We start from the raw sequence: 20,043 nt of genomic DNA, 5'->3' as shown, positions 1-20,043 counted from the left end.
AGCTTTACTCACAATATACTAAAGAATATTCTGAGGATGAAAAAGATGACGGATGTGAAGCATTTTGAGTTTCTCTGAGGAGTAAGACATAACACTGTTTGAAATACAAATGCATTCCCTTTAGATATCCTCTTATAAAAGACCTATGAAATATAAACCATATAGGTGTTTTCCTGGAATACTTTATCTCCTGAGATCACTGGATGGGATCACTGAGATCGTTGTGGGAGTTGTGAAAGTGCAGGAGGGAGACTGCCTAGTAACTGTTGAGAGGTAGTGGGACTCATGGTACCGACTGTGAGTCTAATTCCACCTCCAGTACAGTCTAGTGTTGAGAGCTAGTCATGCTAGTTAGACTCTTCATAAGTCATCTCACATTCTCCTTTTAATTGAGAATAGTACTATCTGCTTTATTTCATAGTCATATAAAGTTAAGATGAACTGAGATGAAGTGTAAGGACAGTACTTTGAAAGACTTGCTGTTCGTCTGCTTACGGTGATTCCAGGGATTAGGAATGCTAGTGTGCTGGGGCATACCTGTGAGGTCCATTATGCCTTTTGAAAAGATATCAACTAGTGAAAAAATGGCAAGAGAAAAGATGGAGAGAAAGCTGAGACACCGTTTTGATTAAATTATAATTTTAGCTGGACATCAGAGTTTTTCTCATGAGACTCATTAAGTACCATTCCTTGTTTTTTCGTGAATCAAAAAGAATATTGAGCAACTGTAATTAACAGGAAAAAGGTAGCATAGGTATAGAATCATTGAATGTTACTATTCAGGAGAATTTGAGTAAGGATCTGGCTTACATTTATATAACATGTTCTGGTTCATTGATCATAGACTATAAATTCAAGTTCATTTATTTCTAGAATTTTACCTTTTAGCTCCTTTTAAAAATGGCTATCACATGTATAATGTTCTAATCTCTAGAAGGTTTCTTTTTGTTTTTTTGAGAGCAAATTACATGTCTACATCAAGATTCCCAGTGGTTTATATTTTGTGTATGTAAGAACTCTAAAAAACAAAAATGCAATTAGTTTCAGTGATTTTTAATTGCACCTAAGTTTTCCATGTCTTCCTTAGAGAGGCTTTCTTTTTCTTTTTCTTTTTTTTACATTTAAGGTCACTTTATGAATTTTTATTTTTAAAGTTTTTTTGTTTTTATTTTTTATCCATTTAGAATAAGAATTCCTGACTTCTTCTGTAATAGGTGACAGAAAGGATTCCTTGAAATTTTTGAAACCTAAAATTATAGTTTTTACTTCCTAGTAATGTTAAGGGCCTATGGGCTTACTTTATTGATTGGAGTATTGTTAAATATTTTTAAATTATTTTGAAAAAACTAAGTCATATACTTACATACAAGGATTATTTGTATTTGAAGCTGAATCATGTTAGCTAAAATTATAAGTTACTTTTTACTGTTTTCCTGCTTTCTTTATCCTCCTTCACTGCTTTGTCTTCCTCCACAGCGTCCGTCACCTTCCACTTCTAATGTAAATACAATCTCCTTTTTTGTTTGTTTGTGGTCTGTCTTCCTTACTAAAATGTAATCTCCCTGAATGCAAAGATTTTTATTTTTTCTTTTTACTGCTATCCAGTGTTTAGAAAAGGCATTGTATAAATACTCACCCAGCTTTTCAATTTTTGAATTTAATTTGTAAAGAGTATTTAGTCAGAACCTTTAATTTTTGAGAATACTGACCTTGTTATAAACTTTTATTATAGTGAACTCCAACTCACCTGAAATAGAAATAATTGGAAAGTTAGTATCACCATCTTTTCAAAACTCTTATGGAAGACATATGCCTTCTTACTCTCACCCCCTCAAATCAGGAACTTATTAAAAATTCAATCCTTAAAGTGTAATTTAGGGTCTGTACATATTAAGCCCAATCTCTTGCAAATTTCTGGGTTAGTAGTGATAGCTGATTTTCATATTGGTGTAAATAATTGTGATTTTGATGTGCCTTAAGATCCTGAGATACATTCTGAAATTCTGGCACAGTAGGAAACAAATTCTGGAAAATAATGGTGACATCTTCTCTCAGACCATCCAGTGAGAAGATCACAATATAAACTGAGCACTTGTAAAACTTGAGTAAAGAATAATATGAAAATGATTAAAGTCTTATTTTTTATCTAAATGTTTAAGTGAGACAATACTGCTTTTGTAGTATGTGTAGAAAAATATTACTAGGAAAGTATTTAATATCTTTTTTATTCATTTTAGATAAGATGGGAAAAAAACATCACATTGGGGGAACCACCAGGATTCTTACATTCTTGGTGGTGGTAAGTATCTTTTATTCCATTTTTACTAGTTTGATGATGCATTTCAGTAGTCTTGCACTAGATCTGTTTATGATTTCATGTTTCTCATTTTCTACAATTATTTTCTGAAAGGAAGCACTTAAAAAAATTAAAAACAAACTCAAGTATTATAGCTAGGTTTTTTTGATTTAACTTAAAACTACTGCATGAAATCAAACTGGCATTGTGACCATTGTGTGGAATCCCCAACTGTAAGTATGATTCTGTATGAGTCAGCTCTGGCTACAATAATAAAATACCACAGAATAGATGGGTTCATCAACAGAAATTTATTTCGTCACTGTTTTGGAGGCAAGAAGCCCAAGATCAAGCTGCCAAGCATAGTCTGTTTCTGGTGAGAATTCTCTTCCAGACTTGTAGATGGCTGCCTCCTTACTGTGTTCTCACATAGCAAAGAGAGAAAGTGGGCTGGGGGAAGAGGGCGAGAAGGAGGGGGAGAGAGAGCATTCAGTAGCTAGCCGACTAGCTGTCTCGTGTCTTTTTAAATAAGGGCACTAATTCTATCATGAGGGCCCCACCCTTGAGACCTCATCTAAACTTGAGGATACTGAAGGTCGTGGTGGTGGTGAATTTTTAGTACAGAGAATAGTCTAAAAAGTTTGAAATAATTCTATATAGACTCAAGAGGTAGAACTCACTAGGAATGCACACAAAGATTGTCAGTCTGTATTGAAGCCCCCATTGATATCAGGACTTAACAGGTTTTATTGTGGCGCCAGTATGACCAGATATGTGACTTTTCTGCAGCAGCAGTTGTTAGTCCAGGTATTCGCATGGACAACTTAGCTGCTTTTGTTTTTGTTTTTGTTTTGCGTTTCTTCAGTAAGGAGCGTTTCCTAATCAGTACCTTACACACTCACCTCTCAATATCTAATTTAAAAGAAAAAACATAACCGTCTTCTAGTGCCATGCATGTGGTTTCCTTGGTCTGTTACTTAATGCCATCATCTTTTAAATCTCTCTCCTGAAAACATGCTTTACTAGAAGTTTCGTGGTAAATGGAACCGCACTTGGTCAGTTGTGGTTGTGGGTTTCCCTTGTTTGTCTCACATATGTATGGCAGGAACAGGTGCAGTCCTTTGGTTCAGAGTTGTTCCTGTATTTGGAACAACGGTTCATTGCAGTTAAGCACTATCATTGTGCTGTTCTCCTGGGGTTTAAGACTGACCTCTTATAATGTATAATATTATAAAAGTCAATTTTTCATTTTACATTGTCTGTATTTATGATATCTAGATCAAGACTATTAACACTTAACTGTTTGCTGAATTTAACTGAGTTTTCCCCTCTGTTGACACCCTTATGTTTTGTATGTTTCTAACTAGGTAAACAAAGCGGCAGAAGAAATCACATTAGAAGTCTTTCCCTGTTGGATTAGTGGGCTAACAGAATGAGGGTTTCAAGTTTTTCATTATAGAATTAATTCTCTTTCTTGCACCTATTTCTCTTTTACTCCCTTTCTCATGAATTTAACCTATTCTCATACTGTACAAGGTTGATAATAACTCGTTGAATACTTTGGCTTTTTGCTTCTGTCAAAATTTAGCTTTTTTGGTCTTAGCTATCTGAAGGTGCAGCTTTTAAATCTGCCATCACTCTTCCTTTTTCTATGGCTCTTAGATTCAGAGGAGCTCTTCCTCTGTGGTTTTGGTATTTTAAGTAATTTTTACTTAGTTGGAGATATCAAAGAAATTGTAAATAATGAGCCCATAAATATTTTTAGACAATATTTATTTTAATTTAAATCTAATACATGCAAAAGCTACATTATTTTCAGTTTTTAATTTTCTCTCCTAAAACCACTAATGTACCCACTGAGGTGCCTACGTCATCTATATAGATTAGTGATTCTTAATGATTTTGAAGTCATGGGGTCCTCTGAGAACTAATGAAAAGCTAAGGATCCCCTCTTCTAGAAAACTGCCCAGATCCGAAGCTTTTCTGATCATTGTGTGTAGCCAGCCATGACAGTGGGCCTTAAATCCAGCAGGGGCCTGACATATTTTTTTAAGCTGTTTCAGAAGTCCCTTTGATTTTTTTTTAAATTAAGACTAATTTTTAGGGCAGTTTTTAGTGGGTTCACAATAAAATGTGAGGGGAAGGTAGGGATTTCCCCCGTAGCTCCTGATTCCACTTGTCACCGGACTGTTATGGTTGTTAAAATTGATGAACCTACGTTAACGCACCATAATCACCCAGAATCCATAATTTACATTACAGTTTATTCTTTGTGTTGTACGTTCTATGAGTTTGAACAAAGGTATAATGACATGTGTCCACAACTATAGTATCATATAGAGTATTTCCACTGCCCTGGAAATCTTCGGTGCTCTGCCTCTGCATCCCTCCCCACGCACCCTCCACCCCTGGTAATCACCGATCCTTTTATTGTCTCCAGAGTTTTACCTTTTCCAGACTGTCATTTAGTTGGAGTCATACAGTATGTGGCCTTTTCAGATTTTTATTCATAAGTTATATGCATTTAAAGTTTCTCCAAGCATTTTCATGGCTTGATAGCCAATTTCTTTTAGTGCTGTATATTATTCCATTGTCTGGATGTACCATGGTTTAACTATTCATTCACCTGCTGAAGGACATCTTGGTTGCTTCCAAGTTTGGCACTTATGAATAAAGCTGCTACAGACATCCATGTGTAGGTTTTCGTGTGGTCATAAATTTTCGGTTCCTTCGGGTAAATACCAAAGAGTGCAATTGCTGGATTATATGATAAAGAGTATGTTAGTTTTGTAAGAAACTTCCAAAATGTCTCCTAAAGTGGCTGCACTATTTTGCATTCCCACCAGCAACAAATGAGAATTTCTGTTGCTCCACATCCTGGCCAGCATTTGTTGCTGTCAGTGTTCCAGATTTTGGCAATTCTAATAGGTGTGTAGTGGTATCTCATTGTATTAATTTGCATTTCCCTGATGATATATGATATGGAGCATCTTTTCTTATCCTTATTTGTTATCTTTGTATCTTTTTTGATGAGGTGTGTTAAGGTCTTTGGCTCATTTTTAATTGGGTTGATTATTTTCTTATTGTTGAGTTTTAAGAGTTCTTTATATATTTTAAATAACAGTCCTTTATCAGATGTGTCTTTTGCTTATATTTTCTCTCAGTCTGTGGCTCATTTTCTCATTATCTTGACATTGTCCTTTGCAGAACAGAAGCTTTTAATTTTAACAAAGTCCAGCTTATCAGTTATTTCTTTCAAGTATCATGACTTTGTTATATCTAAAAAGTCATTGACATAACCAAGATTGTCTAGGTTTTCTCCTAAATTAACTTCTAGGAGTTTTATAGTTTTACATTTTACATCTAGGTCTGTGATCCATTTTGAGTTATTTTTTGTGAAGTTAATCTGTTGTCTGGATTCATCTTTTTTACATGAGGATGTCCAGTTGATCTAGTACCATTTTTTGAAAAGGCTATCTTTGCACTGTTGTATTGTCTTTGTTCCTTTGTCAGAGATCGGTTGACTATATTCATATGGGACTATTTCTGGGCTCTCTATTGTGATATGTTGTCTATTCTTTACCAATACCACACTGTCTTGATTACTGTAGATTTATAATGAGTCTTACAATTAGGTAGTATTAGTCTTCCATTTTTTGTTCTTTAATATTGTGTTGGCTAATCTGCGGCTTTTTCCCACTCCACATAAACTTTAGAATCAGTTAGTTGATATCCATGAAATAACTTGCTGGGATTTTGATTGGGATTGCATCAAATCTATAGACCAAGTTTGGAAGAACTGACATCTTGACAGTATTGAGATACCTGGCCTTTTTATCCTTAACTCTTTGGAATTGCCTTTTTTTTTTTTTTTTTTGGCTAGGAAAGCTTTTGCTGCTCTTGAGATCCAGATGATTAGGATAACGTGTATTTTTCAAGAACTTACTACTTGCCCATTTGGTCAAACTAAAGGCCCCTATTTGATGGACCAGTTGCAATTTTATGATTCCTTCTCACTTCTATTTATTGTAACAGACTATTTGCAAGTAGAATTTTCCTGTCACTGAAGCTTCTTCACCAAACATTTACTATGAAAAATTATGCTGCCCTCAAGGAAATAAGTAGTAGGAGAGATAAACAATTTAGCATTATAACTGAGGTATGTACTGGTTATAATAGCAATACAGGAGGAATACTCATGTCAGTTTGGGAGAGTTAGGAAAGGCTGAATAGGGAAAGTGAATCTAAGCTGATTTGAAAGTTGAGTGAGGAATAGTTAGAATGAAATCCCAAAAGGAATTCTCTTGCATTCAAGGAATGACAGGTCTCTTGGATCAGTTGAATTGTAGATGCAGTACTATAAAGTGATGGAAGATAAGGCTAGAGACAAAAGCAGGGGCCAGGTTATGAAGTCCAGGATTTGGAATAAAACTCAAAAGATTTTAAACAAGGTACATGACCTGATTAGATTTGTGCTTCTAGACACTTGGCATCAACATAGAGATGGATTGAAGAGGGTTGAGAACAGAGACAGAGTCTAGTTTACAGGGAAGTTGTGATTGTTCAGTTGAAAGGTGATTAGGTGTTGGATCCCAGATAGTGAACAAAGAGTGGAATAAGTTGGAGGTGAATGAGGAAGTGTCTAGGTTTTAGATTTGGATGGTGGGATGAGCAGTGATGCCATCAATTGAGTGAGGGAGTATAGACAGAGCAACAGGCTTTGCAGAAAATACCATGATTTAGCTTGGACAGGTTAAAATTTTGACATGCCAGCGGCACATTCAGATAGAGATGCTCCATACAGAGTCAAAGATCTGGGCTTGTAAATCTGAGATAGGTCCATAACGATTCAGGAATTATCAGCATAGGCTGTACTCTGGATGAAGAGTGCTCTTGGGTGAAACTGCCAGTGTAACAAGCAAGAGCAGGGCCTGGATTGGAACCCTGGGGAAAGTCAACATTTAAGTGTAGTTGGATAAAGAGGAGCCTCAAAGGAAAATAACTGGAGAGGAAGGAGGGTAATCAGGAAAGAATAATGTTTGGGAACCAGGAAAGGCATTCAAAGGAAAGATTAAATTCTGCAGCGGGTGTAAGTAAAAAAAAAAAAAAAGAAAGAAAAGAAAAAAAATTTTTCCTGAATTGAGAAGTAAGGTGAACTTTGGATATCTTGGGGAAAGCAGTTTCATTGAAGTAATGAAAGTTAAATTTAAAAGGCTGCTGTATTTCATTTTTTCAGCTCCAAGGTTACGGAGAGTAGTTGAAGTCTGAGGTAATGTGTAGTACTTTCAGGATTAACAACAGAACAGGACTGAACATTTTTATTTTTAAAATAGGATAGATTTGAGTACGTTATATAGATTGAGGTGAAAAGAGTGGGAAAGGTTGAAGATGTTTGAAAGAGCAGTACGCATGCACAAAAATGCAGGATATGATATGGGAGAGATGAGAGGCAAAGGCCTTGGAGAGGAGGAGGGGAATTTCTCCCTGTAGTATAGGATAGAGGAAAGTATATGATGTGACTTTCTGAAAGTGTTTTTTCTTGTTTTTCATATGATTTCCCTTATCACTTCTTTTCTTCATCCCAGTTTGCAACCATGCCCAGTACTATATTATTTCCCTTGCCTCTCTCCTTTGTTCATTACATCTACCTTGATCAAATCCCTCTTGAAAATGTATTTACTGTTTGTAGGCTTTAATAAAAGACCCCAACTCTTTCATAAGCTTCAGAAATACAAAATGCCTAGAAATTTCTTTCCTCTGATATTAATGTCCTTTTCAATTTGCATAATTTTAAAACACACACTTTTTGAAACTTTAAAGATTTAAGGGCAGGAACTATGTCTCATTTTTATTTAATCTTATGTATAAAACACCTTCTGAAATAACTTTGGGCCCATGTATTTATATTCTGTAATTAAAAATACATAGCATTGCAGAGAAAATAAACTAATAACTGAGATTACCGTAAGAATCCAGTTTCTTTCACTTGGCAGTGGAAAGTCAAATCTTGCAGCATGCTAGCACTCTAATGATTTTAGAATCTAATGGATGTCATCAGATACAGCTAAGAATAACCAAATATCCATGTGAAAACAGTAGCATTGGAATTAGTCAACAAGCTCACTAGAATGGTGTAATATTTACCATTGGCAAGACTGGTTCTTATTCATCTTGTATGTTTTGCCTGTAATGGGCACTGTATAGCTAATTATTTATTTGAATTAAGTTAAATAGCAATATAAGACAGTATAGGCAACAGCTAAGATAGAAGGAGAAGTATAATGACAGTGAGAAGGGAATAAAAAGTGTCAGCCAGAGAGAAAGCAAAGAGAAGAGGTGGTCAGGCTATGCGGAAAAAGCGAAATGTGTCTGGGAGAGTAGAAAAGGAATGTGGAATACAGAGAAAGATGGTGGGGAGAAGACATTGGGAAAAAAATGATGGAGTCTTCCACTAAATGCAAAGGATTATCAAGGAAATTGAGGCAAATTTTACTTCATTATTAAGAAAACTTCTTTTTCTGGCCATAATAACTATATGAGGCTTCTCTAGAATATTTTTAATACCTTCATACTTCTTTTAAAAGTAATTTTGTGTAAACCATCTCTTTGTATCTGCACAGAAGCCTGTAAAATACATAGCAGATATTTCCTTTCTTTTTGCATAAAAAAACTAAGGAACAAAACTATTTGCTCAAGGTCAAACTCAGAATTAGAATTAAAGTTTTCTGAATTTTAACCAGTGCTCGTCTCAATAACATGTTATTTCTGAAACACAGGATGGAATTTAGTGGTCCACTATTAATCAGACATTAATTACAGTTCTGTTTTGAGCATCATGGGTAGCTAATTCCAAACAGCAGATATAAATGGGACTCAGAAAAGTTGTCTCTTATGGGTCCAGTCTATCTTGAGGCATCCGTGGCTCACTGGCAGCTTTGTGTAGGGTGAGGAGCTGGTTGCCACAGGATACTCAGGAAGTGAGTTGGAGTACAAGGGTCAAAGATAGGATGAAAAAGTGCTTGCTGTCTTATGCAGGACAAGTATCTATCTACTACACTCTTGTAACAGCTGATGGTGCTCAGATTGCCAGAGCAGTACAAACCTGCCTGTAATCAGCATAAAGCATCTTGAAATAAGAATTTTTAATGCCATACTCATATTAGAGGCAAAATATTGTAAGATATAAACTTCAAGCGCACCCCTGCCACTAATTCTATGACCCTTAGGCAAATTATTTAACCTCTCTAAGTCTCAGTTCCTTCATCTATCAAATGGGAGTAATAATAGGAGGATTAAATGCTGAATAGATTATGTTTAGTATATGATGCTTCAATTTGGCACATACTTATTACATGTAAGCTATTTTGATGATACTTTAAAATATGAATTTGTTACTAATCCAGGATTGCATGAGAATTTTATGATAGTGGGACAAAATAAGTTCTAAGGTGATGAGCAGGTACATGCACATTTCATGTAAAACCCTCCTTAGTCTCACGAATGGATGGTTTTCTTTGATATGGATTATGAGTAACTAACATTCATTGATAATATATTTTTGGGCGAGTCAACGAGAAATAACTTCCTTAGTTATTAAGACTTAAACTTGGAATAACGTGGCTTGTTCCTCAGAAGAAAATATTTACCCAAGGGTTTTTTCTTTTGGTTTCTTCTTATTTGAATTTTTATTTTCAGATAGTCCTAGATCTGGCCAGTGGCATGAAAGTTATATAATTATATTAGCATCTCATCTTCTGGGATACATCTGGCATGTTTACCCACCTTTGTAAACTTCTCTGACAACCATTGTGCTTTCTCTGTTCCCTAGCAACATTGACATTTAGCTAAGTCACTTTGACTCACATCCTCAGGATAGAAGGAAAAACTATTTGAATGGGATCCTCAGCCTGGAAATTCTGTTTTGTTTTGTTTTGTTTTGTTTTGTTTTGTTTTTTAATTTGTGTGGGGACATTGCTAATAATAATAAATGATACAAGAACAAAGATTTTAATACTTTGCAAGTTTTGCTTCTCTGTGTTTAGTCTCTATCTTCTTCATTTGTAAACTACAGATTTTTCACTTGTTTCTGCTTAGGAATAAAGAGACTGTATAAATCTAAAGCATTATTCACAATGATTAATCTACCACATTTCAAGGATAGATAACATTTTTGTTTCAAGCTTAATAGATGTAGGGATTAGAGAATTTGAAAAGCTCCTGAGCCTTTAGCATGTTAGGTTGTAGAGAGAGGAAGTCTATCTATTGATTACTGTAGCTTTATAATGTAATTTGAAATTGGGAAATGTGATGTGTCCAGCTTTGTTCTTCTTTCTGAAATTTGCTTCAAGTATTCAGGGTCTTTTGTGGTTCCATACAAATTTTAGAGTTATTTTTCCTGTGAAAAAATGTGATTGGAATTTTGATATGGATTGAATTGAATCTGTAGATTGCTTTGGGTAGTGTAGACATTTTAACAATATTAATTCTTCCAGTTCGTGGCACAGATTATCTGTTTGTTTATGTCTTCTTCGAGTTCTTTCATTAATGTCTTCTATTTTTCAGTGTATAGATCTTTGATCTCCATGGCTAAATTTATTCCTAGGCATTTTTTTCTTTTTGATTTAATTGTAAATGAGATCGTATCTTAAATTTTTCTTCCTGATAGTTCATTGTTAGTGTGGATTCACACACAAAAAAAATCACAACAGATTTTTATATGTATATTTTTTAATCCTGTAACTTTACGAATTCACTTATTAGTTCTAACAGTTTTCTGGTGGGATCTTCAGTAACTTGAACCTTGTCTCTTCTTTCTTAGTTCATTAGTTAAAGGTTTGTCAAGTTTGTTGATCCTTTCAAAGAATTAACTCTTGTTGCATTATTTTTCTCTATTGTTTTTTATTCTCTATTTCATTTATCTCTTGTCTAATCTTATTATTTCTTCTGCCGTCTTTGGGTTTAGCTTTTTTCTTTTCTAGTTCCTTAAGTATTAAAGTTAGGTTTTTTTGATTTGAGATCTTGTTTTTTAGGGTAGGTGTTTATAGATTTACAATTCCCCCTAGCATTCCTTTTTTGCTGTGTCCCATAAGTTTTGGTGTGTTGTGTTTTGGTTTCATCTCTAAGTTTTTTCTAATTTTCCTTACAATTTCTCCTTTAAGCCACTGGGAGTGTATTGTTTAATTTCCACAAATGTGTGAATTTTTCAGTTTTCCTTCTGTTACTGATTTCTAACTTCATCCCATTGTGGTCAGAGAATATACTATGTATGATATCTTATCTTTTTAAGTCTGTTGAGACTTAATTTGTGCCCTAACATATGGTCTATCCTGGAACATGTCCCAAGTTCACTTGAGTAAAATGCATATACATTTTGTTGGGTAGAGTGTTCTGTATACATCTGTTAGATCTAGTTGGTTTATTGTGCTCTTTAAGTCCTCTATCTCCTTGCTTGTGTTCTGTCTAGTATTTCTATCCATTATTGACAATAGAGTATTGATGTCTCTTAACTGTAATTGTAGAAATGTGTATTTCTCCCATGGGGAAGTGTCTTAAAAGGATATATTTCTTTACCTTTATTCGAGGAAATCATGTATAGGTAATGTAGGATTCTTAGAACTACCATATATGAAGTTATCCTACTTTAGTAATTTATTTTGTTCCTTAATCTTGCTCTTGGAAAATTTTGACCTCCTATTAAGTCCATAAAGACAAACTTAAAAATAGAAGTAGAACAACATTACTATTCTAAGATAAACATTTAATTTAATTGTATATGTGTAAATAATCATTTATAATATTTTAAAATAACTTTTAGGTCATATACCAATAAAGTTATTATTTTCCCTCAGTTCATTTTGTAAGACAACCTTTTAAAGGTAATACTGGATTAATTTTTGAGAAAGGTGATGGTATTTGCTAGAAAATTAGGGAATAAAAAGTGATATTAAGGTATTTGTCTTAATATTGCATATAATATTCTATAATTAAATAAAATACAATTTAAAGACTACCATTATAAAGTTTTGGTTTTAAGGGCCTTGAAATTCCTTAAGAACATAAAAAGAAGAACATAAAAAAGAAATTCCTTAAGAACATAAAAAGAAGAACATAAAAAAGAAATTCCTTAAGAACATAACTGTGATATACTGTAATTGATAACACACCTGATCCAGGTGAAAAACTTTAGCTGTATCCTTATATGTGTATAATTCTTATACTTTTTGTCCCAAAAGAGACAGGGAGGCCAAGTACAACTTTCAACTGCTTGCATTCTCCTAATGGAATTGAAATTTATTTAAATTATTTTGATCTTTATTGTATTCTTTGTATTTCTTATTTATTGTAGAAATAGATGCTAGTAGTCAATCTTTCATTTTTTTTTTTAACCTCTAAGGGTAATCTTATTTTACTGAATTAATTGTGTTATAAGGCTTACAGAATGGTTTCTCCTAGCTGAAGAGAGACAGATCCAGGCTCAAATGAGATTTCAAAGGTCAAAACAAAGAGATTAGTTCAGTTTACCAGGTTTTATTGTATCATTGTTAACTGTGCCCTCTGCCCAATGACCTGCCTTAAAACAATGTGTATGCATTTCAAGCTTTTATGCAATCTCATTATTACTTATATGATATTATTAATAACAATATTGATAATATGCTTACTATAAGATACTGTGCTTATTTTATATAATTTAATTTTCTCAACAGCCCTATTTCATGAGGAGGAAATTGTGTCTCCTATCTGTATAAATAACTTGAGCTAGTAAACAGCAGGACTGGCTTCTGTCTCAGATACATCCTATTCCAGAACTTGTGTTTAGCCTAGTTTGCACTTCTATAGAGTGGGAAGTGTGTAAATAAAAAGTGCTTGTTGATCGGTAAAATTGCCTTTGTTTATCATCAGTACTTTCAGATATTTCCTTTCCTGATTTTTTAATCCCTTGCTCTTGTTCATTGTTAATTTTATAAATGGGTGGGTGACCAGGGCTGTATGTTTTGTAAGAAATATAATTATTTTTTCCTAACCAGTCCCATCTTGCTTTTTCCCATTGTTCTTGAACAGGAGGAAACAAAAGAAAATTAGTGTGAATATTTTAATTTTCAAAATTACTAACCTATTTTGGTAATTGCAAGGGAAAACAAGAGAATATTTCAAGATAATATATGTTTCACAGGTGCAATTTAATGGTTAGGGTATTGGCCTAGGGATTGGACAACAAAAGTATCTTGAAAAAATTAATTCCACTTTTAAGTATAAACAGTTACTTTATTCTTTAATGATTAAATTAGGATTTTAAAAAACTTTGTATTATGGGAAAATTGTGAAAAGTATTGTTATTATTTCAGTCATGTGCTTAAATCATGTAAATAGACAATTAAAGACAGTTTTAATTTTTTTAAATTATATTTTCATTTTAGAAAAATCTTATTAGCATTTCTGAACAGTGGCTAGGTTATATTTTATTATTGCATGAAGAACCTTGCCTGAATTTAAATCTTTTGAAGAAATATTTGTCCTGAAGAAGAAAACACATTTTGGGTAAAGATTATTATTTGTCTTCTATTTTTAGAACTGTAATCTCTCATTTGACATTACATGATTTTCTTAATGTTACCATAATTACTTTTTTAGTGTATTTTGGGATCTCTACTGTGCAGCTCCAGAAAGACGGGAAACATGTGAACATTCGAGTGAAGCAAAAGCCTTCCATGATTATGTAAGTTACTATCTAATTTTACTGTTGTATTGTCAGTTTTCTTTTTAACCTTTGTTCTTGAAAAATGCATTGGACCATCCATTTTTTTCCTTTGGTAATTAAGAAATTACTTTTTCTTTTTTTCTTGGAAAAAAGTGAAATACAAGTGGGTATTTGAATCTTGCTGATAAAGCGTAGAATTAAAGAGTAATTCTAACTCTAAGCTATTAAAGATCTTTCTTTAAGCATGCCTGATTTGTGAAATTTCAGATTTATAAGAATTAAATAGCAATTATTTATTCCACAAAAAGACACATCACAAGAATTCTATAAATTATAAGCTCTTCTTCTGCATATGATTTTTAAATACACAGAAATATTATATTATTCTCTTTTCGTAACTTATAGTTACATATCATAAGGCTAAATATCCCCGTCATTGAATTCAGTTTCATAAGTAAATTTATTGTGATTTAAAGGAAATACAAGATAAGAGAGCAAAGGTTCTTTGCAAAACTGAAAATGTGAAAATTTTTTTGATTCTTAAGGAAGGCTGGTGGACTATCTTTGGTTAGGTGATTTATATTATTTCTTTAGAACTGCAAATGTGATTTTAGAGAGTTGATGGTATCAGGACGTCGAATTGTTAAAAAAACAAAAAAGAGGGTGTAGATTTTCTTTAGGGAAAACTGGCATTTAAGAATGGGGAGATGGTTTTGTGAAGGGGCTGGGGAGACACTGCATTTGCAGAACTGACCATGAAAGACATACAGATTGAGTTTTGGATGGAGGAAAACCAGTTTCCTTGGTTTGGAGCAAGTGGAATTGGGCCTGGAGCCTGAAGAAATATCTAATAGTAAGTACCTAAAACTTTACATGTTTAGTTGGTAAAAGGAAGGCATCGTTCTGTGTAAATAGTCTTTAAAACTAGAACCAGGGCTCGAAAGGGAAAAATAACTTGTTCTTCCAAAGGAAATACTTTAGCCTTAGACTGAAGAGTGGAAATAGAAGAATTATAACCCCAAAAGTGTAGCATAAGGAAGAGTATGCAGACTTAAGAGAAGTGAAAATCTTGGGCACCTGGCAAGGACTGTGTAATACTTTAAATGTGTACTGAACTGATTAAAGTGAGGCTGCTTGTGATTACTTCGTCAGATATTGATTGTGCTCATAAAGCCTGCCATGTACCAAACAACAGCTCTTGGGGACAAGGTGAGTGAAAGGGATGCTACTGTATATAAAGAAAGAGTACAGAAAAGGCGGATAAGGCAGGGCCCGGGACACAGTATTTATGGTGAACAATCTGTTTTCTTTTGCACCCTTGGGTGATGGCAGTAAAGCCCAGAGAATGTAAGGATTCTGGCTAGAGTGGGTTACCCCATCTCATCTGTCTCTTACATCAAGGAAAATATGCCTAGATTTGGCCTGCCAGTCATGGGAAAAGTTTTTAAAATAACCACTAATTTTGAAAACTAGATGACTTTAGTTAGTATCAGTGTTCTACTCTAAAGGATATGTAATGTCTGTGGAGCTACATCTTAAGAAATGAATTATGTAAGTACTTTTCCAAAATTTCGTTGTATAGAAAGATGCAGCCTACTGTTCCCCATGGAGATCTTATAGGGAACACTGTGCTAATTTAGTGTCTCCTCCTTAAAAGTGTTATGTAAAATGTCATCATTGTCGTCATGGCCACCACCATCATCATAATCTTTCTGCATTCATAAGGCACTTTCAATATTTCAGAGAATACTCACACTTGTTAGCTTTAGAAACCCACTTAAATATTTCAGGGTTTTTGAAAATAAGCATTGGTAGGAGGTAGGAGTGAAATTAGAGTAGATTTTATAGGAAGAGTAACCCCTTACCTTTATAATTTAAAAAAATTCAGTATTTGAATTTTATAACTTGTTATGAATCAGCACTCGTTTTATCAGATGTTTCATAATTTTATCTTAAATACTAGCTTTAAGAGATTTGATTTCTTAGATGGCATTTTTATTATATTTTAAGGCAATTTACCTATAATGGTAATACATCTCCAAAATAATTTTTTAAGGGAGGTTGCTGAAAAGATAAAGTTTGATTTACATACTTTTATACTGCAGTTGAATTTTTAGAAATATGTTTGTTTTCTGTAGCACACTTTTATGATAATTTTATTGGGTAGGATTTCCTGAATTCTTAATAGTAAATAATTTCTGAAAATGATCACCATAATTCATGTTTAATGTGTAGATATAGGAGTTTGAAAGACTCAGAGAAGAAAATGGGAAACAGGAACAAACAATAAGATTTTGGTAAAATTCTGTCATGTTATATTGTTACGTGAGAGTCCCTTGGGAACCATTTTCTAAAATAGTGATTAATGTATATACCTTCTGAATTTCAAGGTAGTTCTCAAGGAAGCATTATGAAAAATATTTTCTTTATTAGCTGCCTCTTTAGAGTAAAATACTTGCATGTATAAATTCTGATAAATTCTGTCTTGTTATTTTATAGTCTCCACTTATCTATGAGATTGAATGAATAATGAAAGATAAACTACTTTTTTTTAAAGAAATAGGAGAGGTATAATGAGGTAAATGATAAATAACCCTTTTAATTAAAAAATAGGCTTTAATGTTAAAAGTGATTTTCTTTTGGGGATTATGCATGATTTTTATTTTTATCTGTATATTTTTCTGTATTTTCCAAATATCTATAGTTAATTTTATATTCAGGAAAGTTACTTTAAGGTAGATTAAATTTCACCTTACAGTGAGTTCTAAACTTTCTTCTAAAATTAGAAAACAAGAACTTAATAAAATAAAATTTAAATTTGAGGATGTCATATATTTTCATACCACTGTGTTATATTCATAGGAATATTTAGCATTTCTCATGAAAGACTTTTTCTTGGGTAAATGCACATATTAAAAGAAAGATATATAAACTGAATAGATGTAATTTTGAGACATTTTATAACTTTTAATAACTTTTTGGTGATAATTATCCCAGGAATATTTTTGGCTTTTGGTTTTTAATATTTTTTTGGTTTATTTTCTAACCATTGCTTCTTTAGAATATGGATTTTTGTCATTGTATTATTTTACTTACCAGGTAATTATAGATGCAGTGTTAATATCCTTTTCCTCAAAAAATCACCCTGTTCGTACTTACTGTGAGAATAAAAAGTCATATGAGTAAAACTTTGATCTTGCATTTATATTTTAAAATATATTAACTATTTAGCATCTTTGTGCAGTAACAAATGTAAAATAGCAATACATTAGGAAATCAGCAGTTACTAGTGTGTAGGGGATGCACTTTTGGATGGCAAAGCTATAAAAAATAGAGAAATGATTACTGTACAACTCAGGATAATGGTTCCTTATGAGAAGGTAGGAAGAGGTTAGGATTGGGATGGGGTGTATGACTTGGGCTTCTGAAATGGTTGGCAAACTTCTACTTTTCCTGACCATGGTGGTGGTTCCTTTATAGTAACCATATGTTTGCTTTATAAAATTTCATAATGCCACAAATTTATTTTGTATGGCTTTCTATATTTGTTTTGGTTTTTATTTTAAAATAACAAGATTTTTAAATGCAGTTAAGGTAATTAACTTTAGAAAAAGAATATGCATAGTCATTTCTAAAGTGTTTCCTGGCATTGCTGTGATTCATCCTTGAGCACTGACAGCAGAAAATCTAGAGATGGTCTCCAAACAAATGTTTGTTTGTTTCTTTTCTGCTATGACGGATTCTATGAAGTATGTCTACCTGTTGATTTTCTAGAGGGGAGTAGAGAATAAGGTCAGAAATACTGGAGGCAGTTTAAGAATTAGAAATTTATTTTATAAGAGAAGAAAGAGATTTTACTATACGACAATTATTTTGTCACATGACTGGGCGATATCTAGCTTTGCCCTGTTATTTTCATCCTGAGTGAATACCAGGTTCATCTGAGCTGTAAAATTATTATTATTATATTATAGTATTACCGTTAAAAAGTAAACCATCATTTCAAGCGATTAGAAATAATACCTACTAACCTGTAAACTTTATTGGGCTAGCTTCCCTTTTCTACCCATTAGTGTGTTTATATTTTATTCTGAAATCACAGGCAATGCTTTTATGTGGCGCTAATTAATGTTTACTAGATTTTTTTCCCTGCTACAGCTTAACATAGTTGTTTTATTTAACAATTTCTTTCTGATTTCATTTATTTCCAAAATATTTAGCAAAAATATCAATATACACTACTAAACTTTTAATGAAAAACATATACAGTGATTATAATTTAAGTCTCTGGCATGGATAGAAGATTCCTTAATTGTCCTAAAGAAAAGATAGAGCCCAAATACATTATTGCTTTAGTGTGATAATGAAATCATATTATTACAATGAGCTCTTTGAGAGCAGAGAAAATTAAACCCATTCTTCCCCAGGGTCTGTCAAATAATAGGTGTTCAATAAATATTAGCAGAATGCAGTAGTCTGTTAGTTGGGAAATTGGAAATGTTTCAAATCATTCAGATGTTTAGGTAAAGTGATAGGTTTGAGTAATAATTGTTGATAACATGTGGCTAGTTTTTGTATTCTTGCCTAAGACAATGTTTGTGACATCTAGAAAGGATTATGTTACAGGTTTGTAGTGAGGGGATACTTTTTAGAAAATGATATATAAACACATATATTATGTAAATAAAATAATAGGAGAAGGATGTTTTCCTTTATATCTTAAGAGAATTTTTTTTTTTTTACAGATAATTATATGTTACTTAGGAAAATACTTCTGTAGGAACTCCTGCAGAGTTAGGTGCATTCTTTACCATGATCCTGTAACATCCTCTGTCTATCTCCTTTAAGGTCCCTGTATATTAGATTTTTGTAATGGGATGTTTTCTCTAATAATTTGTTAGCTTCCTCAGGGAATAGACTTTGTCTTATTTATCTTTTTCATTCTCAGTACCCAGCAGGGTGCCTGCCATGAGATGTTCAAATCACGTTTGGTGTTTATATATATGAATGATTAAATAAAATATTATCTAATAAGTGTTTATCATTTCTTATTCTAGTGTAACTGAATATGTAGTTGCACGAAGGCCATTTGATGCTACTTTTATTCACTTTGTTTTTCGAGATAAATTTAGATAAGACAGCAACTTGTAAAGGCATAAATGAATCAAAGCAGGTAGCAGAGGCTTTATATCTTGGGGGCAGGGCACTAGGGAATGTAGTGGTGAACAAAATAGATTTGGCCCTATGCTCATGGGCTTATCTAGCAAAAGAAACCTTTTCTCAAGAAGTTTGAAACATCAAATAGTAAAATACATGTAGGGACACAGTATAGTATTATACTATAATACTGTAGACCAGTCAAAATTTATAGATATATAAGAATATGGAGAGTAAGTACACATAACTTTTGATGGCATATAGTAGGCATAATTAGTAAATATTCAAACGAATGAATAGTTTCTCGTTGTACCATAATTCTCCTAAAAGTCCATGTAAACTAAAGCTTTTCATAGGCTAGGAACAAATAGTTATATTCAAAACCCATTTGGATGATAAAACTGTCATAGGTATATATTAATGTTTGTCAGTCAGTGCTGCCTAGGCTATTGTTCAACTCAGCAGGTAGGGACAATACAGTTGGCTCTCCATATTTGCAGCTTCCACATCCGTGGATACAGAGGGCTAAGTGTACTATGCCATTCATGTGAAGAACTTGAGCATCTGTGGATTTTGGCATTGGCGAGGATCCTGGAACCAATCCCCCTGTGGCTACTTAGGGACCACTGTAATGAGATTCATTTTTCACCTTATTCTTATCTGCCATATTATTTCTACCTTTGGTTTAATTTCCTGTAAGATCTAGTTTCATTTCTTTTGCCACATATAAATGGTATAAACTGCCTTATGTTCTTTATAGCATAAGGTAAGTTGTTTATTCATTTTTTTTTTTTGCAAGCTCTGTTGATTTGAAAAAGTACATTCATCACTTTACCCGTGAAGTGTGTGTCTCTATTCCCAGACCATCCTTAGGCCTAGGATTTCTCCTGGG

The 20,043-nt window shown here is 33.2% G+C and overlaps 1 protein-coding gene across 7 annotated transcripts in view; it reads left to right on the top strand.

Moving 5' to 3' along the window:
• The window catches only part of SSBP2 (single stranded DNA binding protein 2), a 248,500-nt gene that overhangs the window by 71,878 nt on the left and 156,579 nt on the right, over positions 1-20,043 (top strand). For all 7 annotated transcript variants that reach the window (XM_010949231.3, XM_010949228.3, XM_010949232.3 and 4 more), the window contains exons 3-4: positions 2,238-2,299; positions 13,928-14,012. In XM_010949231.3, the coding sequence (XP_010947533.1) occupies positions 2,238-2,299; positions 13,928-14,012 (147 nt within the window). The remainder of the gene's footprint in view (positions 1-2,237; positions 2,300-13,927; positions 14,013-20,043) is intronic.

This window comes from Camelus bactrianus, chromosome 3 (genome assembly GCF_048773025.1).
Source record: "Camelus bactrianus isolate YW-2024 breed Bactrian camel chromosome 3, ASM4877302v1, whole genome shotgun sequence".
NCBI classification, from domain to species: domain Eukaryota; kingdom Metazoa; phylum Chordata; class Mammalia; order Artiodactyla; family Camelidae; genus Camelus; species Camelus bactrianus.
This window is presented reverse-complemented; position numbering and strand designations above follow the sequence as displayed.